Source organism: Protopterus annectens, chromosome 10.part0 (genome assembly GCF_019279795.1).
Source record: "Protopterus annectens isolate FY-2018-M chromosome 10.part0, PAN1.0, whole genome shotgun sequence".
Lineage (NCBI taxonomy): Eukaryota > Metazoa > Chordata > Ceratodontiformes > Protopteridae > Protopterus > Protopterus annectens.
In genome coordinates, this window is record NC_056744.1 from 931700692 (window position 1) to 931728225 (window position 27534).

The window sequence follows — 27534 nt, forward strand, 5'->3', positions numbered from 1 at the left end:
AACTGACAAAATGGTTAGTCTTCACCTCACAAATACAAGGTACAGGGTTTGATTCTGACCTCAACTTATTAGCTAGGCTTGTAATAGTCTGCAGACTGATTAATATTTACGTATGTACCTTTGAGAATTTAATGGGTGGATTTGCCATACTTTTTACCTCATGTAAATTTATTGTGAAAGCCTAACCCACAGAAGTTACACTGTTTGACATGCAATGGGAGCTTGTTCCATAGGTAGGGTGTTCTTTATGCGAGTTACCCGAGTATCAAAGAGGTCTTGTATATGTAGTAATGAAGAGTGAGGTCTTTGGAGTGAGTTGTTGGCATTACTAGTATTTCTGCAGTGTGAGGTCTTTGAAGTCAGTCCTTAGTATTATCAATATTTCTGAGGTGAGGTCTTTGGAGTGAGTCCTTGGTGTTACTAGTATTTTCTGTGGTGTGAGGTCTTTGGAGTGAGTCCTTGGTGTTACTAGTATTTCTGCAGTGTGAGGTCTTTGAAGTCCGTCCTTAGTATTATCAGTATTTCTGAGGTGAGGTCTTTGGAGTGAGTCCTTGGTGTTACTAGTATTTCTGTGGTGTGAGGTCTTTGGAGTGAGTCCTTGTTATTACTAGTATTTTTGATATGGATGAAGACTAGGAAGAGAACTCCCTGGATGAGCTGATATTAGAAAGAGAACATCAAAAAAGTTTCTAGTGTGTGCAGACAGTGAAGGAAATTTAGTCCTTTGATTAACTGATAATGATTTTGTTGTTGTTTTTTGTTTTTTTAAGTTGGAAAGTGTTTGTGGACTTTCTAGCTAGGCAACGTGTTTGGAGGGGTTCATTCCAAATAGTGCAGTCTTTTCTTCGATTGGACTGATTAGTATAAAATGGGAGGATTAGGACATCTTTTCACCTGAAGGGAATACCTTTTACTGGGCAAGGTAAAAAGATTACTTGACTGTAGATATGTAATACAGTAATGATTATTGTCTTTATAAGGTACCCAGATCTGTAGTAATTGTTGATGTGAAGTGGAGTCCCGTTTATTTGGTAATCAGTAGGATAGATTAATTTCCCAAAGGCAACTACATTGCATTTTTGGTGCTAAGCTTAAGAAAGTCATAGTACACAGAGTGTTGGTTTTGGCAAACCCATTTAGGGCAATATGAGCACTAGTGCACAGGTCAGTAATACACTGAATTTATAGTAATCAGCAAACTTGGTTAGCTGTAGACCTTTGACATTTACTGTTACATCAGACATGTAGATGCTGAAGAGGAGGGAGTCCAGAAGCATATCAGTAGAGATGTACATTTTTTGATAATGAGGTACCACCCACTGTTACTAATCTGCATTTGTCTAAAGAGACTGTTTGCAACCCCAGTGGATAATGTAAGAGTTTGTGCTTAGACTAGTAGGTTTGCTGATGATGCCAGCATGAGGAATCAGACTGAATGAAGTCTTTAGTGAAATCCGGATAGGCACTATGGGCAGAATGATATTTGTTAATGGCATATTTTACATTTTAAAGAAAGCAGCCAGAGTAAGGAGACTAGATCTACCTGTCACAAAGCGAAGCTGATTAATGCTAAGAGTGTGTAGGTCACCGTTTTTTTTTTAATGAAATTGGCCAGAATACATGCCATAATTTTACAGAATATGCTGGTAAGGCCATCAGGACTGTAGGTGATCTGGTCTGTAGTGGAGTCATAAATGTAACATCTGCAAATGACATTAGCCAGACAGAATCAACAAAACTGCTTTTCAAAAAAACAAAAAAGGTGTATTTAAACAATATACTACCAATGACATTTAGTAATGAGGATGGGGGCAGGTGTTTATGCTTTTACATGATTGTTTTGGTATAAATGTTTGTGTGTTACATTTATTGCTGCTTGCCTGCCTGCTGCATGCTTTCTTGTCTGCCCCATGTGTTTGTTAGAGAGAGAGGAAAGAGGTCCATCAGTTATCTATGATGTTCATCGTGTTTCACTGTTGCAGTCATTACACTTGGGTTATCCTGCTGGCAGGCTACCCACAGTCGGCCTGAATTCCAAAGTCTGGGTCCGGCGTCGGTTGCTGTCACCTCTTCCCTGATGTCAGTGCACCAGGGGTATAAAAGATGCAGCCGACGCCATTTTCTACAGTCTTTCTTGCCGTACGGTGCCCGAAGCAAAAGCAGTTCGCAAGTGCCGGTCGGCCAACTCCTGAGATTTTCAAAAACTAATTTCAGATCCGAAGTCTTCATTAAAGCTAAGTACCCCATTAGGGAAACTTTTTTCTTGCTCCAGTCCGATGTCAGAAAAAGTTAACAATTGTATTTCTTGTGGAAAGCAAATACCTCATAAGGATTTATATTCTTACTGTATTCCTTGCCTAGGCCCTGATCACAATGTTGCTAGCTGTCGGTTTTGTGCTAGATTTAACCAATGCACTATTAAGCGTCGGAACGATTTTGCCTTTCAATTCTTTGGCCAAAGATTCAATTATATAATGCCGTCGGAACAGCCGATGACCAGAGTTTATAAAAAGCGCAAGGAAAAAGAAAAGGACAGGCATCCGAGGTCCAAAACCGATGACGAGGCTTCCAATAAGCCAGTCGCCAGTTCTCAGTGAGGCGCTTTCGCAGCCCCTGGCACCCACTACCTCAGAGCCACAGGCCGCTGACGACTCCCACGTGGACCCAGCTAGGCCTCTGGATACTCAAGGTATTGGACACTCAGAAACTTTTCCCTCATATGGGTCTGGAGCCGCTGAGCAGGCATGGGCTTCTGAGGGTGTTTTCAGACCTACACAGTTATATGTAAAGCCTACTTCTGCTTCCAAAGCAAAGACTAAAGCAGTTCTAAAGACAAAGAAACAAGTACAGCATTCTCCTGGACAGACTACCATGCCTAAAAAACAGATGCTCAAAATGGCCAAAGACCTAATAACCTTGATCAGGGGTTCCCATCCCCCTCCTGACAAGAGGCCTAGGCAAGAGACAGAATATGAATCTTCAGATCAGGTTTCCATTTCCTCTGACTCCTCTTCTGAACAGGAATACTCTCTTCCTCCTTATGAGGATTCTGATGCTGAAGAATCTATCCCGTCAGCCTCACTGCCTGAGGATTATTCTTTTGGGGAAACCCTGCATACCATGAGGGAGCACTTCCACTGGGAGAGCCAAGACTACTCAGAATCTAAGAAAAGGCTTACAGATTTTCTTTTACTACCTCAGCACAGGCCTTTGGCTATTCCTCCTGTGTTAGACATTGTAGACGATGTATTTTCAGAGTCCGGACTTTCTCCTGACTCTCTACCTCCTGCCCCTGTTAAACCAGACAGATACTACAGGGCTCCAGATTCACATAAATTTCTTTATAAAACCTCTGCTGCTGACCCAGAAACTACTTCTCAGGGTTCCAAAGGGGTCAAGGCTTCTACTGCAAAAAACCCTATCCCCTCTGATAGAGATTCAAGGGCACTAGACAGATGGGGAAAAAAGGTTTACACTTCTGCTACTTTGGCTGTGAGGGCTTTAAATTGTCAATTTCATATGCTTAAATATCAGCAGTACTTAATGTCACTGGTAAAACAGAAAATGTCAAATTCTGATTGTGCAGAAAATAAGGAAATGCAGGATTTATTGCATGCAACTGAACAAGTGGGAAAGCATACATTGCAATGTGGTTTTGATTCTCTGGAGGCCTCTTGCAGGGCTGCAGTTACGGGTTCCGTCATTAGGTTGCATGCTTGGTTAAAGGAACAGAATCTGCCTGATCATGTTAAAGCAAAATTATTAGATGCTCCATTACAGCATGATACCTTATTTGGTGTTAAAGCAGAGGAGGTGCTGAAGAAAATGGAGGATAAAGCAAAATCTATGCAAACAGTAAAGGATTTCTTACAGGTACAGCCACCCAGATTTAGCAGGAACTGGCCTACTAAGAATTGGTCCTTTCCAGTGTCAGACAGGCTACAAAGGCAGATACAGACGCCCCAGAGGCAGATCTCAGCCCCAGGGCTCATACAGGCCTAAACAGTGGGGTGCTTCTACCTCCAAAAGCAGAGAAGACACATCACAGCCTTACAGGAAACAGTCCCAGTGACTTTCCTCTGCCAGCATCAAGCACTTATCTTTTGGCAGCCCCCTTAGGGGGAAAACTAGCACTTTTATCTCAAAATTGGCACATGATCACCCAGGACAAATAGGTCTTGAATATAGTGTCCCAGGGCTACAGGTTCCACTTTCACACCCTGCCAAGGGCAAAAGGTATGCCAGACCTGACACACAGTCAATGGGCAGAGGCACAAAAACAAGTTTCATCCCTCATGGACATGAGGACCATTTAGCAAGTACCACAGCAAGAGCAGGGACAAGGATTTTACTCAAGACTTTTCTTGGTACCCAGAATAGACAAAGTCTGGAGACCAATACTGGACCTGCCTATTCTAAATACATTTCTGGACGTTCCAAAATTCATAATGTTGACTCTGCAGCAGCTTCTGCCCATGCTGGGCAAGAAGGCTTGGCTTGTAACTTTGGACCTAAAAGAGGCATACCTGCATATTCCAATCAGACAATCTTGCAGAAGATACCTCAGATTCACAGCTGGCTCAATGCACTACCAATTCTCTGCACTGCCCTTTTCTACTACGCCCAGGGTCTTCACAAAATGCCTGGCACCAGTAATTGCATTTTGCAGACCAAGAGGAATTCAGATATATCCTTACTTGGACGACTGCCTTTTTTAAGCAGAGAACAAGGACATTCTACTAAAGCATCTGGCGTTTGTAAAAAGATTACTAATTTGCCTAGGGTACACAGTAAACGAAAATAAATCAAAACTAGTACCCTCTCAAGAGATAATATTCCTGGGTGCAAGCTTAAATACAACTGCCCAGATGGCTTATCACACGCCAGACAAACAAAGGCAACTGACTTCTTAATTCAAAATGTTGGCAACAAAGACCCAGTTATCTGCAAGAAAAATTCTGCAGGCTTTGGGCTTCATGGCATTCTGCATTCTGCTAATTCCATATGCCAGACTGCATATGAGGAAACTACAGTGGTATCTAAAAAGTGTTTGGACTTAACATTGGCACAGCCTGGAAACATTAATTACCCCCATTCCTTGCCTGCAACAGGAGTTTCGATGGTGGGCACAGGCCTGTCAAAACAACAAGGGACAGCCATTCACCCTACCCACAGCTAGGCAGTCAATAACAGCAGATGCTTCATATTATGCCTGGGGGGCCCACATGGCAGGAAAATGTATTCAGGGCACATGGCCCGCAAGCCAAAGGCATCTTCATATCAATCAAAAAGAGATGCTAGCTGTTCAGAATGCCTTGACAGCTTCCAAGGATCTACTCCAGCCAGGACAACTACTGCTAAGGACGGACAATACTACAGTCATGTGCTACATAAACACACAGGGAGGCACTCATTCCTACCCCCTCTACAGACAAGCCATGACTTTTTGGGGCACAGCATTGACTTATCAAGTACACCTGCAAGTGCAATTCCTGTCAGGAAAAAAAAATACTCTGGCAGACGAACTAAGCAGAAACCTCATGGATCCCACGTGGAAATTGGATTCACAAGTCTTCAGCATGATAATACAGAAATGGGGATGCCCAGACATAGATCTGTTTGTCTCCCCTCACAACTGCCAACTACAGAACTTCTGCACAAAGATGTATCACAAGCAAGCATGGAAAGTGGATGCTCTCTCATTCAGCTGGAAAACCCTAACATTATATGCCTTTCCTCCTCTGCCTCTCCTCCCCAAGGTACTCCTAAAGGTCAGACGAGAAGCCACGAATGATTCTGATTGCTCCAGACTGGCCCCGCCAGCACTGGTACCCAATCCTAAAGAGCTTGTCTCAAGGCCCAGCCTGGACATTGCCTCTAATTCCTCATTTACTGACCCAACGAAACAATCAGATCCTGCACAGCCAACTCAGAACCCTAAATCTGGCAGCATGGCGGATAATGTAGCCATTCAGAACACACCTCTCTCTAAAGCAGTGATGGATGTTATTTTGGAGGCCAGGAGGCCCAGTACCAGAAAATCTTATGCAGAAAAATGTAAAAGATTCTGTGCTTGGAACCAGGCACAAGGAATTGGCACGTTTGTACCAAATATTCCTCAGATTTTACAATACCTAACTGAGATACTGGACAAAGGTCTATCCTTTTCATCAATTAAAATCCATGCCTCTGCCATTTCAGCTCATTACAATACGGAACCACCTATTTTTTCACATCTGTTAGACAGTACCTCAGAGGGGCCAAAAACATAAGACCTCCAAGGAGAGCACCAATACCTGCATGGGACCTCAATTATGTCTTGGAAAAACTCACACTGCCGCCTTTTGAGCCAGTCAACACAGCTGAAATAAAGTTCTTATCTTGGAAAACAGATCTGCGCCTAGCATTAACCTCTGCAAGACGAGTCTCAGAGTTACAGGCACTTATGGCTGTGGAACCTTTTATCATTTTCCATCCAGACAGGGTTTCTCTGAGGACGAACCCGACATTTATGCCTAAGATAATGTCCAGCGTGGCCCTTAACCAAACCATTAATTTGCCTACCTTTTATCCAAACCCACAAAATAAGGGTGAGAGACTCCTGCATTCTTTGGACATACACAGACAGCTACGCTTCTACTTGGACAGAACTAAAGCTTTCAGAAAGACTGAGCAACTCTTAGTAGCATATGCAGCAGGATCACAGGGAAAGGCTATCTCAAAGCAGACTATTTCAAAATGGATAGGCCACTGCATTTGTTTCTGCTATTCACAACATGGCAAATCAGTGCCTAAGGGCATTAAGGCCTCACTCAGCCAGAGCAGCAGCCACTTCAGCAGCCTTCCTCAGAGGAGTACCAACATTTTAGAGGCTGCAACTTGGAGTTCAGTGCACACTTTTACCAGGCACTACCACTTGCCTCTCTACTCTAAATCCAGAGCAGGCTTTGCCACTGCAGTTCTGCAGGGACTTTTAGCCTCTCCTAATCCTATTTAGACCCAGCCAGCCAACCTCAGCTTTGGGATTCAACCCAAGTGTAATGACTGCAACAGTGAAACACGATGAACATAGTACAGTTGTGTACCTACCATAAATGTAGATATTCGAGTGTATTCACTGTTGCAGTCCAGGTTACCCACCCACCACCCCCTTTTCTTTGCAGGGATTTATCTGTGCTTCTCTATCCTATACAGCCTATGTGGTGCATTTGCTTGTAGATGAAGGAAAAGAATATTTTTGTGCATGCATACTTTATTGGCATAATTTTCAGCCTACCAATTTAGGGCACCTGACATCTGGGGCAAGAAAAACTGAAGAAAATGGCATCGGCTGCATCTTTTATACCCCTGGTGCACTGACATCAGGGAAGAGGCAACAGCAACCGAAGCCAGACCTAGACTTTGGAATTCAGGCCGGCTGTGGGTAGCCTGCCAGCAGGATAACCCAAGTGTAATGACTTCAACAGTGAATACACTCGAACATCTACATTTATGGTAGGTACACAACTGTACTTTCTCACTTTTCTTCTGTCTGGTCAGCCCTTTTGCATCTGAGCAACTAATTAAACCAACACGTACCTCTCAACCGTACTAAATTTCTCATTTTTTACCAGTTTTGAGGTCCAAATAATGGGGTGCCACGATTCCCGAGTGGCACCCCTTAATTTCTGAATTTCCCGGCTTTTTTTAAAAATGTTTTATTTGGCCTGACATCATCACATGCAGAGGCGTGCATGTTGACGTCAGCTCCGTGAACAGCCTACCTGGAATTCCTCGAGAGATGCACTGTACTTTCTGGTCAGCCAGCAGCTGCAACAGCAGTAAAAATAAAGTGCAAGCATTTCTCCAGCTGCTCCAGGTAAGGACAAGTAAAACTGAGCAGTTCTTTTAGTAGTTTAGTTATTAAGCTGCAAGAGAATGGTTCTGTGCCTGTGTGTATACTGATATTTAAATTACGCTGTCTTGCACAAGTTGCAAGGGGATGGTTCTCTGTTTATTAAGCTGCAAGGGAATTGATGTTTGAATGGTTCTCTTTGTTTATTAAGCTGCAAGGGAATTGAATGGTTCGCTGTTTATTGAGCTGCAAGGGAACTGATATTTGAATGGTTCTCTGTTTATTAAGCTGCAAGGAAATTGATATTTGAATGGTTCTCTGTTTATTAAGCTGCAAGGGAATTGAATGGTTCTCTGTTTATTAAGGTGTGTGTGTGTGTGTGTGTGTGTGTGTGTGTGAGTGAGAGAGAGAAATGCCCCAGTTAAATATACCTGGTGGCTAGAATTACTCAGGCGCAAACCCTGTACCTTGGGTACAGGTAGCAAGAGCCTAAATTCCCTACCCACCACCACTTGTGAAAACTGTTCAGATTTTTGCCTCATTTTTTTGTTCATTTCCTCATAAAATCTGTGGTTTTCTGGAATTTTGTGGCAAATCAGTGAGGACTGAATTCACTAAATAATGACAGGCATTTGAATTTCAGTTTTCATATTCTTCAGAAAATACATGGTAACACAAAACCATTATTCTAGCAATTTTCTAAGTTTATAAGGTCAATATTTGAAATTTGTCCCTATTTTGGGGGCTGTATTCCCCCATTATTGGCTGTGTCTAGGCTTTTTGTGCTAAGAGGTTGAGAGCTATAGTAAGAACTGAATTCACTAAATGATAGCCATTTAAGTTTGTCTTCCTATCTTTCAGGAAATGCATGGTGGTAACAACATTTTATTCTAGCAACTTTACAAGATTATACAAGCAATGTTTAAAATGTATCCCTGTTTTTTAGGCTTTTGTCCCCCCCAGTAAATTTTGGCTTTTTCCAGATTTCTTGTGCTGCAAAGCTGAGAGGTACAGTTGAGTGTCGAGTGGATTTTACAAGGAGCTGAGAGCTTCAGGGGAAGAGAAGTTTAGTGCTGCTTATGCCAAGTATGCTTGCATCTTTAGTAGCATAACAGGTAGAATACTTGCTTTTGAGGCAGAAGGCTGTGGGTTCTACTCCCACAGTATGTAGATGCATTGCTGATACTATAGTGTTGCACTTTTAAAGGGGTGGATGCTGCAGTCCTGAGAATGTCTTCTTTGGTGGCGATAATTAGTAACTATGAACCTGTTATCAGTTTGCCATCCATTCCCTATTGCAGTATTACTAGTTTATCATTTTTTTAATGTAACATAGGCACTTTTATTTGTAGCTGAAACAATGAAATATAAAGTTGTTTGCTAACAGCAACCTCTTCATTAGTTACAGATCTCTTTAATGTGGAATTATTTAGATGACTTTTACTTCTGCAGAGATTTTGCATATTTACTGATACTGGTGGATTGTGGACATTTGAGTAGGCTTTTATGATGAAAATGTTCTGAACTGGGCAGTTTTGTCATTATTGGTTCATGCATTTTGTTTCATTGTTTACTGGAAAAAATGTTCAAAACAATAAATTTAATATGCCCTCTAACAACTGTACTGCATTATACAAGGAATATAATTTAATACAATCAGGAAGGTGCATCAAAGAACACATGGATGTTTTGTGTGCAAGGGGCCTATGGTTTGAAAACAGAGGTAATCTTTATCTGCCACTGGCCAAATGCATTTTCTTTGAATGTGGGTTTCAATGCTGTTTTCAATGAATGTGAGTTTCAAGGGCAGAGAAGTTTTGATGCCAGATCTGTTTTCATTATGAGACTGCATTGCTTTGTTTAGCAAATTTCTATCAGTGTTTGTGATATAAAATGTAAAATAAAACTTTTTAAATGAAATCCAAATCATTGTAGAAGTAAAACATTATGCACATTACAGTGTTTATAGTAAATGGGGTGAAATAGCCATGTAATTGGGACATTGGAATGGCTGCAGGGGGGAGGACTGTATATGGGAAGGCCCATGATTTTGTGAGGGAGGGACAGCAAACTCAGACTGCCCCGGGCTGCACAAACTTTAGCTACTCCACTGATTAGTAGGCCATGGAGAATGACTTTTGAAGGTCCTAGCAAACTATAATATTCTTTTGCTAAGATTAGAGTATTGCCTACCATTAAATACCCTACTTTTACCATAAAACCCACATACTGCAAGTCACTAAAATCAAAATCTTAAGGTTCATCTTCTCCCTTCCCAGTGAACAGCATTGCTACATGTTTTAAAAGGAAAATGGTCACCATTTACTACAAGGTCCGAGTCTGGGGCCATTTTTTGGTTGTCTGTTCTTCAGCTGGCATTTGAAAGTTGATATCCCACAATTCCAGTGGAACGGGTGGAGTTACATAATTATGTATGTAAATGTTATGTTAATCAGCATACAGATTTGTACCTATTTTTCATGGACCTTTGTCCATATTTTTGATGATTCCAGGTTGAGAGGTATGAACCAACTTGAGGTGAGAAAACTCTACATCTGTCATCAGACTAGCCAAATAAACCTGAATGATCAGAAAAACTTGTCAGTGAGTTTGAGCAAAGTTAGATACTGAAAAGACCTTCAGAATGTGTTTGTAAGAAAAAGTTTTTGAATCTGTTAGCCTGGAAAGGCAAAAACAGTGTTCACCGTTTTTTTTCTGCAGATAATTTCCTTAATAGTAATAATAGCAATAACAGCAACAACAGTAGTAATTCCTTAGATGTGTGAATAGTAGCCAGTAAGTAAAATAGTTGCCTTGTATGTGATAGATTTGTAAAGGACATTTTGTTACTTTGCAGTCTATAAAGACTGTATAGTTGCACAAACGTGCAAGGTGGGTTAGATGTATTTAAAAAGTTTCTTTTAAAGAGATGAACTTATTTCAACTCCAGTGAAATTACTTCAGGGAAAGGAGAACAAAATTGCCATGCATTAATAGCTGTTGTATAATGTAATGAGAAACGATGATATTATTTACTTTAGTAAAATTACTCCAGGCGAAATAGAACAAAAGTGCCATGTATTAATAGCTATTGTGTGTAATGGAATGAGAAGTGACTGGTATTGTTTGCTGTCAGGATTTAAAATGCTCTTGCATTGCTTAGTAAGAGTAATTACTTGGGCAAACTTCTTTTGATGTAGAAATTCATATTATTCTGTTCTGATCTATTCTTGTACTAGCATAAGTGGTTGTTATGCACGCAAAATATACAGGAAACAAAAGTGTCTACTGAAAAGACTGACTTAGGCATGTACAGTTTTCTTTAAATGCTACATCCCGGTCATAAATAGCTGACCAGATAGCTAACCTTGACTAGCTGATATTTGTAGTATCATCCATATGTTTGTTGTCAATTTAAGTTTGACATATGTATGTTTTCCTTTCCTCTTTCAGACCACTCGCAGTGCATTTGATGCAAGTGAATATGTAGTTCGAAGACGTTACCAAGACTTTCTTTGGCTAAGAGGCAAGCTTGAAGAGGCATATCCAACGCTAATTATTCCTGTAAGCATGTATAAGTTGTCTAACAATATGTGAAACTTATTCCAGGATGTTTCCATGTGTAGCTTATATAAATACAACTCTGTGGCAAAATACAAACCAGATCACGTGACCACTCTGTCCTGATGAGTTTATGGGGAGTATTCAGAAAAAAGCGTAATGCAACAGTGCTTTGGCAAGTAGAGTGATGCTGACAGCATGATGTGGCCTGATGGGGATTAGGTAGGCATTAATGCTGGCGTAGCATGGCAGTGCTGGAGACGGTCTTGCATAATGAATCGCTATGAAAATGGTAATAGCCATACAACTGTGGCGACCGTGCCATGCTAGATCACTTGATCCAGTGACAGTGCCATGTTTGGGCATTGTTAGCAGCACACAGAAGGGTTCCACAGCAGAGCGCTGATTGGTTGTATTATATAAACAGGAAGGAATTGGGAAGATAAGATGGTCAGAAATAGGGAAGAGCAAATAGAGGAGCACACAAAAGGACAGTGGGAAGGGACTGGTGCTGTGAGTCTGGGGAATTAGGGGTATTTTTTGTCAGACAAATGGAATAGTTGCCTGAAGGAGGGTATAGAAGAGGAACCAGGTCTCTGAAACATGTAACACATGCAAAGATTTGCAAGAGAGGATGCAGACTAGAAGAAGACAAACATATGGTGGTGGGAAGAACTGGAGTTTAACATGGCTAAGGTAGTAAAACAAAAGGGTGGAGAGCACAGTAATAGGGGGCAGAGAAGCTGGTCCAGATGGTAGCACATCCAGAAGTCCATCACCTCCAAGGCTAATATCATGGGTGTACTCCACCTTGGTCAAGCGAGGGTCAGGGTTGTCTAGTTAAGTGTCTTTACCAGCCATATGAGGAGGCACTTCTGTGTGCCTGTTATGGCATTGAGACACTGGCCCACCTCTGTCCTCACCAGCCACAAAACTTCATGGCATGTGACCTAAAAGGGTCTATTTTCAGCAATCTCCAATGAAGAGCTTGCACCTCCTATTCCAGAGAAACAACAACAATAAGCCTTCCAGGTCACATTCCATAGGGTGTCCTTTGTCACCCTGCAGAGAGGCAGGCCCAGGGAAAGCCAGTGCGTAGCATTTTGAATGCCACACTTTATCTATGGCTGCCCCATGGCTAGTCCTGCCGAAAAAGAAAATAAATGGAGAAAAACAAAACTCTATAGCAGCATAGTACAAAAAGCAAATAAAAATGTCATTGATTTGGGGTACAGTGTCTGAAATAGAAAAAAATATATATATACCACAAAGACAATGGTGTCCTGCACAAAACGAACTATAATGAAGGTGCAGTAATTCAGATACACGTAGTACAGTTTATTACACTATAACCTTAATAGGTAAAAAAAGTGCAGCAGTCTTATAATGCAGAAACAATTGATATATGTAGGTTATGTTTTTTTACAGTACTATTACAGTGCTCCATCACTGGCAGCAATGCACTATACTTTAACCTGTGACCTGACGAGCCTGACATTACCAGTTCACCTGCAGCATAGCATGTCTTCTGAGTGGGGGAACCAGCTGGAGAACCCAACTAAAATTCACATAGACCCAATGTGGGTAAGAAATGGAGAAACAATCTGAAATTTACCTAGACACAAAGAGGGCTTATAGACTCTCTACAGAATTCATCTTATCCAGGAAAAGAATTGCATACTATGAGGAAGCAAGTACTAAATGCTGCCTGGCTGAGCTGCCTTGAAGTCATGTAGATCTCTTTTATATAAGCCCAATATTATGGATGTTTATAAACCATCGCATTATAATGGAAATAAAATTATAGCTGGATACCATAATCTTGAAATAATATATATATTTATTTTTTATTTATTTGAATTTGTTAAGCAGGGTAGAGCACAAATGGCGAGTTTCATTTTTGGGCACAGGGAAAGTACAACAATACAATATAAGTATACAGTACAGACAGAGTGTCAGTGCAATGTAATGTGTACCACAAGGCCAGAGTAATGTAACAAAGTATAGCTAAGCATCCTGTAGTACACAGTATGCAGTGTTCTTTCCATTGTACAGCTGATTGAAGTTAAAATCATCTTATGCAATGTAGAGAAGTTGTATATACTGTATACAAAAGAGTCGATTGTTAGGTAAGTGTGATATAAAATTAGAAGATACACAGAGACAATAAAAAAGTTATTAGATAGTGAGAGTGAATATTGGGGTGCTTAGGTAGTGTGCCCAGGGACATAACATTGGCATTTAGCAATTATCAGAAATTAGATTAGTTGTGCCTGAGAGAGTGAGTATGGTGATAACTTCTTTGAAATTGGAGGGAATAGATTTCCAGAGTTTAAGGGAATATAGAAGCTGTGATCTGTGTAGTGAAGCTTGTTTTTTTTTTTTTTGTGGGGGGGGGTCGTTGTTAGGGAGCTGAATGGTGAAATATTTTGAATTCTGAGATTTTGAAAGGCTGACATACCTAAGATTTGTTGCATTTGCTAATTTCTAAGTGTTCTTGCTACTAAAAGTATGATGGCTGTTTTTATTACTTGAACTAAATGGATAGTTCGTATAGGAATATTTCCTTGTCAGTATTTCCATTTTAAAATCTACCTTGTTGGCTAAAGTAGTCCCATTTTATTTACGTTTTGGTACAGACACATTACCCGTGCCTGATCAAACAAACAACAACAAATAAAAAATTAGTAACAACACCTTGTCAGTCGCTTCTTAAAATGATTTTATCTGCTTTAAAAATTTTACATAGATTTCATGTTTGTAGCTAGATAATCAATCATTACTATGACTACAATAATTATGAAATGAACTATCGACGACAGTTTGTGATATTGTCCAGTAGGTGGCATACATTTGTTTTTAAATATTAAGAAGTCAAAATGGCTGTCTGTTTAGGCCTTCAGAGTCGCTGAGGACGGAAGCAGAGAGAAAAGCAATGGTGATAGGAATGTTGTATCAAACTGAATGTAGAATTTTAGAGAATAGCAAGAACAGAAAAGGAAGTGTATTTAAATGGGTAGTACAAAAAAATGGAAGAAGACAGCAGAATGGGCAAGGCAAGACATCTGTTAAATATCACTGATAACATTATGATAAACCTTCAGGTAAATATGGGCATGATGAAAAGCACAGATGTGAGGAACCTAAAAAAGTGAACTATATTAAGAAAAGGTGGCAGGAATATACAGAAGAGCTATATGAAACGTATCCTAACATCACTGATGTGTGTACAGTGGCACGCTGTCTAATCTCTAGTGAGACATCTTGGATGATGAAGGTTAAGTTGACCCAAGAAAGCATTGTTAATAACAGGGCTGCGAGAAGTAACAGAATTGCAGATTCATTATTTCAAATCCTGCAAAATTATGCCATTTTGCTCCTTTGAATTTGCCTGCAAATTTGGAAAACATGACAATGAACAGGGGTTTGGAAAAGTTCAGTTTATGTTCTTGTACCAACAAAGGACAGTGCTGAAGTGCTCAAACTGTCAAACTGTTACATTTGTTTCACATATTAGCAAGGTAAATCTCTAAATTCCTGCAGTCACTCCAGCAACATATGCACCAAAAACTGCATGATGTACAGGCTTTTGTTAAAAGGAGTTTAGGCATACGGGATTAAATTGCCTAGATCTGCTAGGTAATTGAGAAGATAAGGGAGTTCCAGAAAATTATTTACTTCTGCTTTATTGACTACTGTAAAGCCTTTGGATAAGTTGACCATAAACTGTGACAAGTTCTTCCAGAAGTGAGGATACTGGTTCAACTTTTTTGCTTCCTGTGGAATCTGTATGCAGAGCAAGAAGCAACAGCTGCAATTGTATATGGAGTAACTGACAAGGACAAGACTGGGAAGGGAATATGACAAGGCTCTGTATTGTCACTCTACGTATTTGATTTATATGCTGAATATATTGTGAGAAATTCTGGGTTAGACAAATCAGATGCTGAAATTAAAATTGCTGAGAGAATAAACATCATCAGATATGCAGATGATACTACTCCAGTGGCTGGAGTTGAGCCTGTTGTTGAAATTAGAAATCGAAAGTGCAAAAGCTGACTTGTTGCTAAGCATCAAAAATGCTAAAATTGTCATATAGCCTTATTAATTGCAAATAGATGGAGGAGAAATGGAGGCAGTGGTTGATTTTATTTTCCAGCTGTCAAAGGTCACTGCAGATGGTAGTTCCAGCCATGAAATTAAAAAGGCACTTTTTTTTTGGAAGAAAAGCTTATGGTAAATCTGGATAAGATTTTTAAAACCAAAGATGTTTGCATTGTCATCAAAGACATATAAAGTTGTAGATTTGCCAGTAAGAAATGGACTAAAAATATGCTGTGAACTAGAAGATGAATGCTTCTGATCTGTGGTGTTGGAGAAAACTTTTAAGAATTCAACTGCAGAAAGATCAAGTCTGTCAGTTCTTAAGAAAATAAACCCAGACTGTTGACTGGCAGGCTTGATGGTAAAAGTTAAATTCAGATAGACTGGACACATAACTGGAAGAGAGACCTCACTGGAAAGGGCACTGATGCTGGGGATGACTGAAGACAAAACAAGGCGATTGCAGAAGCTAAGGTGGGAAGACCATTTTATTCAAGTAATGAATATGAGTTTTCAAGAACTTGGCAGACTATTGACAGACAGGTCTGTTCTGGCGAATTACTTGAGGTCACAAAGACTAAACAAACATAAGGAAAATGTACTCTTAAAACTCAATGTTGCGTGTTGCTTCATTAGTAAGTCTAACAGCTTTAGTTGCTCAATCTGTATGTGTTCTTCCACATCAGGATGAATTTTTAAAATGCAAAATAGTGTATTTCTCCCTCTTCTAGCCTGCCTTGTACCCCTGAGGCAAATATATGTTTATTTTTTTTCACAGTCATGATTTAACATTTAATCTGTATTTTGTTGAATTATTGTAGTCTTTCTAACTACTGAATTTAGCAGTTTTGTTTTGATAAACAACTTTCTACCTTTCACTCTCTTTTTGCCAGCTTTTCTATCTGGATTTTAAGAGTGGGAAACATTTGGAAAATGAGGTAATGCTCAATATTTTGGGAACATTTTTTTTTACCTGCAGAGTATATAAAATAAGCAGAATTTTTAGGTCATACTACACATATTTTCTTCATCATTAAATTAGTGATGTAGGATACTGCACGGATTCTGGGGCATTCACTTTAGCATCACACAGAAGAATGTTCATAGTCTAGTAACTGTATGTGATACACTTTCAAAAATAAAAAATGCGTTTGTTTATTTCTATTTGAAGGCAGACAGGATTGGCTGGTCCAGGGAGCTTATCTAGCTATGACCTTTGCTAATTAGCAATCCAAAGGCTTGGACAGTAATAACTCTATTTGCATCAATGTTTAGTAGCAACTCCCCTACCAACATTATAATCAAGTTCCCAAAAACTTTTAAAAATGCTGTTTTTTGTGTAATCTGTATAGATGGTTTGTCACTTAAAAAGGATTACTGCAAAATATATGTTCTTCCTTTTTTGATTATTTTATTATCTTTGTGCTAATGTGGTTCTTTTGCCAAGTTTCTCATACTGCAAATCTACTTGAATAATAATGCCATTTAAAATTTTGTGCAAAATCTGTAATAGAAGAAAAAATTTACTCTACAAAGAAGTATAAGAAAGAGACTTAGCAGAAACAGGAGTGAAAGGTTAAATATTTGGGATGGAGAGAATAGAATAGCATGAAAGTCTTTGGATTCTTGGATGTGGCAAAAGAAGGTGCACTGATGAAAAACAAATGTTTATCCATGGCAGAAAGAGGAGTGGTGAAAATAATTAATTTGGAGGAAATTAAAATGGGAGCAAATATGTCTGAGGATGTTTGTGCAGCATTTAGCTTTGTCACCTCACAGCAAGAGGTTCTCCATTTCGATTCTTGGCTGGAGTGCCTTTTGAGCAGAGTCTGTACATCCTCCGTGCATTCGCGTGTGTTTGTTCCGGTTTCCTCCCAAATTCCAAAGACCTGCAGTAGGTGGATTGGACACTAAATTACTCGTAGGTCCAAGTGAGTGGTACAAATGAACTATTGTGGCAGGCTTAGCCACCCAGCAGTGTAAACATTGGCTTGAGATGATTGTCTCTGTTGAAGTGACACCCTGACCCCATGTGCAAAAATGGGAAAAGGGGTTGAGGATGGATGGATGGATGGTTGTCAGAGGACCTTTGTTTCTCTGAAATTAGAAAGAGCAAGAATTAATCATGAGGGCTTCAGAATCTGTACTGCAGAAGTGGCATCACAATATAATTTGACCTTAGGAGAGTACAGGGAGGATGCTGTGATAATTTTTCCTATTTTGTATTTTACTATGTATTTGGTCTTGTGTCTGATAGGTAATGGGCATGCCTACCTAGGTGGATAAATGCCAGAGAAGTCAAATGGTATATTTGGTGTAATAATATGTTGGAGAGCTTCTACGGGCAGGGTTTTACATTTGATACTGTATATAAAATAGAAACGGAAAAGCTGACCTGTAGGTTGAAGTTATCCTTTCTATGATAGGGACTGTCTGCAGAACACATTTTCTTAGTTTCAATGCAAATAAAATGGTACTGAAATACTGTAATGCTTGAAGCTTAAATAAATTCTACAATAATTGGGTCAAAACAGATTGTTATATTTTTTACCTAGGTTTGCTTCACTTCTCAAATTCTGCTGATGTTCAAGCCTTTCTTGATGGTACTTGAGAACATACTGGGCCATGCCAGCACAGGGGGGCAGAAGCTGTTTGGAGGGACATCATCCAGGCTGCCCTATGAGTAATTTGTGCACTTGGTGGTGTCCATGTGACAAGGGCATTTTTGTCATAGCCCCGTATCACTACAAGGGCTTTATCCCCCCATATGCATGGACTAGGACATGCGTGTTCAGGTCCGCACATGTGCGCGTGCGTATACAGACACACACACACACATACACACACACACACACACACACACACACACACACACTGCATTGGAGCACTTAAATGACTAGAGCTACTATCAGTATTCCCCCAACCTCCAAGGATGGCTGAGCCAGCATAAGCTGTTCATTCTCAGTCTCCCCTAGGTGGCTGTTCTAAAACCTGAACTGTTTCACCTTGAGTCATCCAGTACGTACTCGAGTCTTCATCCCTTTATGGCACAGAGCAGAAGTCAAGTCATAATATTTGCAACCAAAAACCTGGATGTAGTTTTATTAATATTCGCTATACATTTATAACTAGTTAATCTTTATTTTAGTGGCACTGAAGCTTATTTGGAGTCATGGAGAAATGTTATCGATGTAAAAGTCTGCATAATAGTATACGTGCTGATGAGGATTTAAACAAAGGGAAAGGCTCTACCAGGGTACCTTAAGGGTCTTACTATAGGACACTAAAAGCTGAGACGTTAAAGCTCACTCTGAACTCATGGAAGCAATATCTAAAGTGTGTGTGTGTGTGTGTGTGTGTGTGTGTGTGTGTGTGTGTGTGTGTGTGTGTGTGTGTGTGTGTGTGTGTGTGTGTGTGTGTAAGATCTACATGTAATAGGAACTGTGCACTATATAATGTATTGCATTCTGTGAGAAGATTTTATTTAAAACATATCCTTGTGATAGACCAAATGCAATGAATTTTTTGATATTTAACTTTGATGTGAATTTATTTAATATTACTGCTGCTGTTAATGGTTGTGTTTGTATTTAAAGAACATTTTTGTTTTATCTTTGTATTGAATTTTCTTCTGTTTAAAATTTGCTGTAGTGTTTTTTCCTTAATCTATTTAAAATGCACCGTAGTAGTTTTTGAATTGTATGTATATTGTAAAAAGAATTGTGTTTCGTAAAAAGAGTTGTGTTAAGCTAGGAGATAGCATTAGACATCTCTTTCTTAGGAGCCATCTTAGGAGCCATCTTGAAGCATTCTTTGAAGGTAGATAGCCCTTGCATTTAGGACACAAGGGAGCTTCACCGTGTATGCTGTGGCATCACTGTGTAAGGTTAGGAAGGCGTGCCTGCTCCCATGTCCCAAGTCTTTTTTGAAGCTTATGTAGTTTGGCTCTCATTTCTTTCATAATTGGTATGAAAAACCATAAATATTGTAACTGTGTCTGCAGTCGTCATTGCTCCAGTAATGGAGTTATTTCTACTTTGTGGGAAAGATATACAGTGTCCTGTATTGCTGAAGTGCATACTCCTCAGTCTGTGCCTTCTTTGTATGTGAGAGTTAAGTCTGTGCCTTCTTTGTATATGAGAGTTAAGGCGAAGGTCAACACATCAGGGTGTTTTTTGTAGAAAGTAGCCAGTGCAGGACATGATCCTTGGAAGAAGTTAGAGAAGAGAAAAAAAGATAATGAATTAGCAGGTCAGATATTAGAAGCATCAGCCTAGGGTAAAGTCTAGCACATTAGTGACTTTGCACTCCAGAATTACTCTAAATATTCTGTAATCAAGCAAACTGCCAGATAGTTGTCTGTCAGGCCCTTGAGTGTCTTTTGCATGCCTGTGAAGTTGAATTTGACCTAAGGAATTTAACGCGTTCATTTAACTCTATGTTGGTGTCTCATGGGGATTAAAGTGTAGAAAGTCGTCCCAACCCTGCCATCTGTTGGTTATACCTACTAAATTAGACCTCCACTACTACTCTGAGATTTCCTGCAATAGGACAGTATGGGTGAGAAAGCAGATGATACCTACTGAGGCTCTTGCTCGGAAAGGTGGTCTGTTAGAGCCACCTTTGGCTGCTGCTTCTCGTTGTGATGAGGGTCAATACCCTGTTCATGAGTGCACAGCTTCTGTTCCACCTGCAGGATTTTTCTTTTTCCTGTGGATTTTTTCTGACATGGAAGTCTATGAGGTCCACAGTCCCTGTATTTCATAAGAAGCAGGGGTAGTGATGCTTTACCATTAAAACTCCTCTAAATGACTCTGCAGTAGGCAAAATCTGTTTCATATCTTGTTGTCTTCTGGTAACTCTGTAGCAGCCCCTCTTATTTCTTCTCAGAAGTTGTTTAATCCCTGCCTTAAAAAAGAAGGAATAGAGCTTTTAATAATTTTTATCATTAAGCTTTTCCTCAACAATGCCATTTTTGCTGTTTAGAAACATCTCCATACTTGCCCTTCATCTCCCCAACAGAATGCAAATGTCTATGCAAACCATTAGATGTGTGTGACATGCTGTGATTTCTTTTTTTTTTTTTTTTTCAAAAACATTTTTATTTTGTTTTCATTATAAACATATGTAAATGTATATATAATAAATACAATAAAACAATAACAAAACTATTTACAATATTTACATTCATCCATGATAAAACAATCATTTTATCCATGAGAAGTTATCAGTATTTGTTCAAAAGGTTTTCCATTTTTTTGCCATGCTGTTTTTTATGAGTAATGTTATAAGTTTTATAACAAATGGTTTGCACTTCTTTTTTACAAACAACTTTTGCTAAATTAATAAAATCTTTAAACATCAAATCTTGTTTACTTTTCCAGTTCAAAGTAATAACTTTTCTGGCAGTTGCAAGAATTGACCAGAGTAACTGAATCTGAGATTTAGGTATTACATTAGGTATAGGAACACTGAATAGGATTAGTGACTTAGGATATATGACAGTTATCAGAACATAAAGCCTTTACAAAATATTTGAAGTCTTTCCAGTATTGAACAACATTTCTATATTCAATGAACATGTGAACCCAGTTGTCCTCTAGTAATTCATCACATTTCCAACATTTACTTTCACTGTTTTTGAGTAGATTTATTTTATGTGGAGTATAGGAACTCCTATTCATAAATTTCCATGTATACAATCTCCAATATAATGAAGAAGAGGTACCATACATAGAATTCAATAACAATTTTTTGGATTCATCAGATATTTGTTCTCCATTAATCTTTACATATTAATTAACAAAAATCTGAGTCAAACTTTGATTGTCTTCTCTTAATATCTTATAGATGGGTGAGATACTTAATTTTTTATTCTGTCTTTTCAATACACCTAATACAAAGCTGAATCAAACTAGGTATAGATTCAGTCTCTAGGTTGATTCTCTCATTTTGTTTTCTATAAACTGCCGTAAGGAGTGTATAAACAACCAACTGTCTTGACTATTATTAAAACTACATAAAAAAAGAGTTTAGTGGTTTAATACTCTTATTTTCAATAAACTGATGCATATGCTGTGATTTCTCAGTATAGGTAGATTTGTAGGTTATTACAGAGAACTAGCCTTGTTTTTGACACATTTAATGATCGACTCCTGTGTAACTTGTGTGCAACTTATGAATTTTTCCCTAAAAGTCAGAGGTTGCAGTGTTTTGAGAATTTCTCATTTCCCTAAGATACTGTGATCTGGGAATATTGGTTATGGAGATGTAAAAATGTTTGCTGTCTGCAAAAATGCTTTTTTTTCCCCTCTCAGATATTTGTGCTGTGACTGGTGTCCACAGTTTAGTGATGTTTTTATTCCTTTGTGATTGCAGTTCTGAACATTGATCACAAAAGTGCTATTTTCTTAATATTACCCTCCAGACAAGTTTTATGCAGCTTTGGATAGGTTTGACAAGAGGGTGTTCTCCTTTGCCATGCTAGACCTTGGTGTACCTAATTGTTTATATTACCTGTCCCATTTCCAGTCCTCCTTAGTGTATTAGGCACTGGAGAAATTGTTAGTCTTCACTGATTGTAGATGGAGATAATGTAAAATCCCTTGTGTTGCTTCCTTGCGGTTTCATATTAGCCCATTGCACCTTTGTTTTTGTTGAAGTAACTAGGGCAATAGGTGTGTGTTTGTATCGGCTCATTTTGCAGAAGTTTTCTCTCTTTTTTTTTTTTTTTGCAAAATGAGCCCTTCCAAACTGTTATGGATGCCCTTTTCTGATGAGAAGTCTTTTTTTTTGGCCAGTCTTCTCAGGAAATAAATGAAGAGAACAGTGTGGTACGCTCCATATTGCTGGCTTTATCTCCTTTTGCTAGACTAAGTCAGACTCAAAAAAATCATTGCCAAGACATCTATTTTGTAGTTCCCTGCTAATTGTTCCTAAGAACTTGTATTCTCCAGTGTCCTGCTTCTTGTCAGTAGTTACTTTTCTGAATTATCCTCATCTTGAAGGGCATCACTTGGGGAAAGCTAGTCTTGGATGTGGGTGGAGGAGACCATGTGTTTCTGCTGTTGTCTAATCATTGGTTTCCCTTGAGAGACTTTTTTATGGAAGAGGGTTTTTTTGTAGCAGTTTCAGTATCTGGGCTTTATAACAAATAGAACTTTTTCCAGTCGTGGAAAAGTGAGGCATGGTTTGCTTCCTCCTTTTCCTTACTGCAAAGAAGAAGAAAATATGTTTATGGCCCATTTGGAATCTGTTAGTTCAAGAGGAACATTCATTACAGAAAATTCTAGGTGGTGACTTGCAATTCTCTGATTCTTCTGCTTCCTGAGTGGATCTGGATAGTATTTCCTGGGCATGAAGGATGCCTTTTATCAAATCAGCATTTTTGAAGCATGGGGAGATGGAAGATATTTGGCTCATGGTGGTGATAAAGTTGCAGCTTTAAATCATTTGAATTCAGAAGTGATTTTTAAGTTTAATACTTTGCTAATTAACATCACAATATCTATTTATATGTTTCAGTGTTTGATTTAAAATTATGTTAACATCTAGGTAATGCTTTTATGTTTTAGGTAGTAATTGCTTAATGAGTAAATAAATTATTTGTATTGTTTAAATGGTTTATTAAAAAAAGTTATGGTGCTTCGGCCTTCTCCCTAGACGGCACACACCTGAAATGCTAGGGTAATAAAGTTCTTGCCAACTTTTTCTAAGTCTGCATGTGCCGAGTATAATATATTAATATATAATACTAATATACTAAGTATTTTTGTGGTACATGGAAGTAAAAACCTTGCATATTTGGGAAAATTTCTTTGTTTCCATTATTTGTCTAAAAGGGGGTTTTAGTTCTTTTCAGATCCATTTGGATTATTTTGCTGTTAGTATCCCAGTGAATGGTGTGAATAATTTATCTTTGTTGTAAGTACTTCTGCAAGTAATCTTGCTGCATGATTAAGGTGGTCCTGTCTAATGTAGATAGGGTTCCAGTTTACCTTTGGTAAGGTAATCTTTTATGGTATGCAGTGTTATTCTCTATACTTTTGTTAGAAAACCATATTGGTACAATTATCCATAACACTGCATCTCCTGCTAAACTTTTAGAATAGCCTGTCATCTCTTGTTTAGACTTATTGTGTTCTTCCGTTCATCTTTGTGAATAGCTAGCTACCTGTGTATTGACTTTATTTCCATATAATATTTCAATATAGTGGTGTATTTTTCTTTTTTTTCCCTTTAGAGCCTGTTGACATTGCATTGGTCCCTGTTCTTTAAATAGCTCAAGCTCTGCTACAAGCCAAATATCTGTGAACGTTTTCAATGAGATTTTCTGTTATTGTGCAGTACAAGCATGATTAATATTCTGGCATTCTGGTAACTTTGTAATAAAATCTGCTGCAGACTACAGAAACATGCCAACTCAGTACAGAACTGTTTCTGTCCCTTCTAGTACATCATCAGAAGGCAGGACTGGATGCCATGGAATCAAGAAGTAGCAGTCAGTTGTTCAGCGTACAGTAACAGAAACACTAGTTTAGTTATTTCAGTGGACATATTTAATAATGTAAAAACTACACGTTTTAGAACAAGAAAGCACACTGTACAAGCTGAGGGCATAATTATAACAAAAAAATGGTAAAAATACTTTGCACTTGATCTTTAACTAGTTAGATATATGCCTGCTCTGTGCTGGAAAGTGACTGTGGCATTCCACCAAAGGAGTAGTCCCTGCACTCTGAGGGCCACTCAATAAGTTGACCATTGTCCTTTCTCTTGCCAGTTCGATTACACTGTATATGCCAGCAACTTCATATCCCTAGCTTCTTGGTGTACTCATTTAGTGTGTGAAAGAAAACCTGTTCTACTTTGGACCTTCTTGCTAATTGTTTATCACTGGCTATAAAACTGACTGCATTCTGTAATAACTGGCCTGAGAGTGGGAAGCCCAATGCTTTTAGCTCTGCTATACTTGGCTTTGCTACCCCTACCCCATTTTCCATGCACCCCACCTTACTCTACCATTGTACTTCCCATATGTACGTTTCACAATTGATGCCCACTCCATAAATCTCACCAAACAACTTTACTACTATTAAAGAAACACTCCTGTTTCTATTTACCTATTTCCCAACTTCCATCTAACTTTTAGCATCTTTCTTAACGGCCTTTCTCCATCCCATAGTGCTTTGCACTATACACACTCTTTCTCAGACTTCTCCTACAGTACGTCTAAGTCTATTTTTCCTAGTTTTCAACTTCTTGTTTTCCCAAATAAATCCTTTTTACTATTTTATCTACATCTTCATCTTCTATCTTTTCAAATCCTATATTTCTTCCATTTTAGAAACCTGTTTCTCTTACAAGTCCTCTTACTAATATCTCTTTTCCTGCTTGCACACCTACAACCTATCAACATCCATTACCCTCACAATTCCAACAAAACTCTTATATTGCGTCTGGCAAGCAAATTATTTCTTAACCTCATCTCCCAATCACACCCTGTCTGTATCATCACTCATATGTCACTCTTCAAGTAAAGTTATCCAAAGCAACAGACATTTACTGACAGATTAGGTATTAAGCATAAAATCAAATAAAACTAAACAAAAATACCTCTATCTGTTCCATCATACCTCCATAACCATAATGATGTTGACATTTTGCCTCCTCCACCTTTCTGTGTCCCTTGCAAATTGGCAACAGATCACCTTGGATTCTTGAGTACTCTCTATAATTTGTCAGGAATATTTCATGGGATGCAACCTCCTCCAGATCTACTTCCTCATTTTCCAGAGGTTTTTACATTCCATTTTGGATTAAGGCACCATTCAGCCTACTCCATCCACCCAAGTGGGAAGGGATTTTTACTCCAGAATGATTTTGGTTCCCAGGATGAAGGGGACTTGGAGACCAGTTCCGGGCCTGTCTCTATTCTGCACATTTACCAAGGTCCCTTCTTTCAGGATGCTGTATTTTTAGACCTTGTTTTATCTCCTCCTTCCTCAGGCTTGGTCTGTTTCTATCTCATTGATGCCTGTCTTCATATTCCCATTCACCTTCTGTTCAGGAAGTTTTTACACCTCTGTTTCTTCCTCTCATTTTCAGTTCTCTGCTTTGCCCTTTGGTCTTTCTATTGCTCGAGGGGTATTCACCAAATTTTTCACACTTGTCATTGTTTTTGCAGGCTTCAAGGGATTTGGATATTCCCCTAGATGACCTGCTTATCCATTCTGTTTCTCCCAGCAGTTTTCTACAAGATCTATACTCTTCTTTTACAAAGTCTGGGGTTCACCATCAATCTCAGAAAGTCTTTATGCCCTGTCAAGATCATATTTTTTTGGTTGCAGGATTCAGACCATTCTCTTCCTGCTCACAAGGTTTAGCCTCTGATAACCTTCTTCCAGTCTCTTCTTCCTCTGTTCTCTGTCACATCCTGGGAATTACTCAAGATTCTGGGGTGTATGTCTTCCACTACCATCAGGCTTCCTCTTTGCCAGGCTCCAGAAGTTACAGTAGTACCTCAAAATGCTGTGACTCCAACATTACCATCCATGGAGTTCCCTGTTTTTTTGCTTCCTTGTCTCAAACTTAAGCTCCAGTGGTAGTTTCAGTAGATTTCTGTCATTCTGGGATTGCCCTTTCAGGCTGCAGTTCCTTCTCAAGAACTGTTTACAGATGCCTCAGAAATGGGGTGGGGTGCTACTTGTGGCCCTCTGAAAGTTCAGGTTCTTTGGCTTTCTAATCAGAGGTTAGACCATATCAACATAAGACATGAGGGGCTCTGCTTCTGGCTCTTTGAGCCTTTTATTCTGTTTTTTTCCCTGGCCCCCTGAAAATCTTCATGAACAATACCCCTGTGATGTGGAATATCAGCTAGTGGTTGGGAGGTAGGGAAGGAGGTCTCTTTTTGGCATACTAGCTCTTCAGGCCTGAGATCTGGCAATCCATTATCAAGTGACTCTTCAGGTGGTGTACATTCCTTCGAAGCACAGTCTAGTGGCAGACTCTTTGATCAGGTCCAGAATACAGGCTCACAAATGGATGCTTCACAGAGATGTGTTTCTGTACATTACCCACTGGTGGGGTATTCCTCGGGTAGATTTTTGTGGCTCCCCTCTGAACACACAAATTCCTCTATTCTCTTCAAAAGTACTAAGTCCTCTGATTTGGAAAGTGGACACCCTGTCCTTTTCCTTGGAAGGGAATGTTCTTCCCCTTCATCTGTTGGCAAGAGTTCTGCAAAAGATCAAGTAGGACTCATCCAAAATCTTGCTGCTGACTTATTTTGGCTCAGACAGCACTGGTTCCCCCTTCTTTTTCATTTGGTCCGGGGCACTCATCATAAGTTAACTCACTTGGTGGATCTTCTAACACAAGACAAGGGATCTCTTATTCATCCTTACCTGTCCACTCTTCAAGTGACACAGTGGGTAATGGGGCTTTGATCTATTTTAGGCACCTAGGATGTGCTTTGGGTTCTACTAGATGCCAGGAAGTCCACTACCAGTATATGTCCAAATGAAAAAGATTGTCTGGTGCCTTTCTAGCCAGATCTCTTTTCAGTTTGGGGTTCCCTTGGTTCTCTCTTTTGTGTGACGTACTAGATGCTGGCTTGGCATAATCTTTAGTTAAAACTCCCATGTCTGCAATCTCTGCTCGTCTGCCTCTACCCCCCCCCCGGCCTTTTGGTTTGAGGTGGGGCAGTTTCTTAAAGGCATCTGTCATATCAGGACCCAAGAAAGCCTATTCCGCCTTCTTGACATCTCATTTTCTACTTGAAAAATTGACAGGCTCCTTTCAAACCTTCTAATTCAGCTTCCTTACAACTTTGTACTTAGAAGACTGTTCTGCTGTTGGCTTTTTCTTCTGCCAAGAGAGTGTCTGAGCTTCTGGCTCTTACGGCTGTTTCTTTTTTCTTAATTTTAACAGAGACAGGGTATCTCTTTGTACTAATCCTTGTTTTATGCCCAAGGTGATTAATGAGTTGTACGTCTATTCAACTTCCTTCCCTTTTTCCTTTTCCACAGTTGCCA

The 27534-nt window shown here is 39.3% G+C and overlaps 1 protein-coding gene across 2 annotated transcripts in view; it reads left to right on the forward strand.

Annotated features, from left to right (window-relative positions):
* SNX7 (sorting nexin 7) overlaps positions 1–27534 on the forward strand; it is a 630080-nt gene that overhangs the window by 129869 nt on the left and 472677 nt on the right. For both annotated transcript variants that reach the window (XM_044085708.1, XM_044085709.1), the window contains exon 3: positions 11288–11398. In XM_044085708.1, the coding sequence (XP_043941643.1) occupies positions 11288–11398 (111 nt within the window). The remainder of the gene's footprint in view (positions 1–11287; positions 11399–27534) is intronic.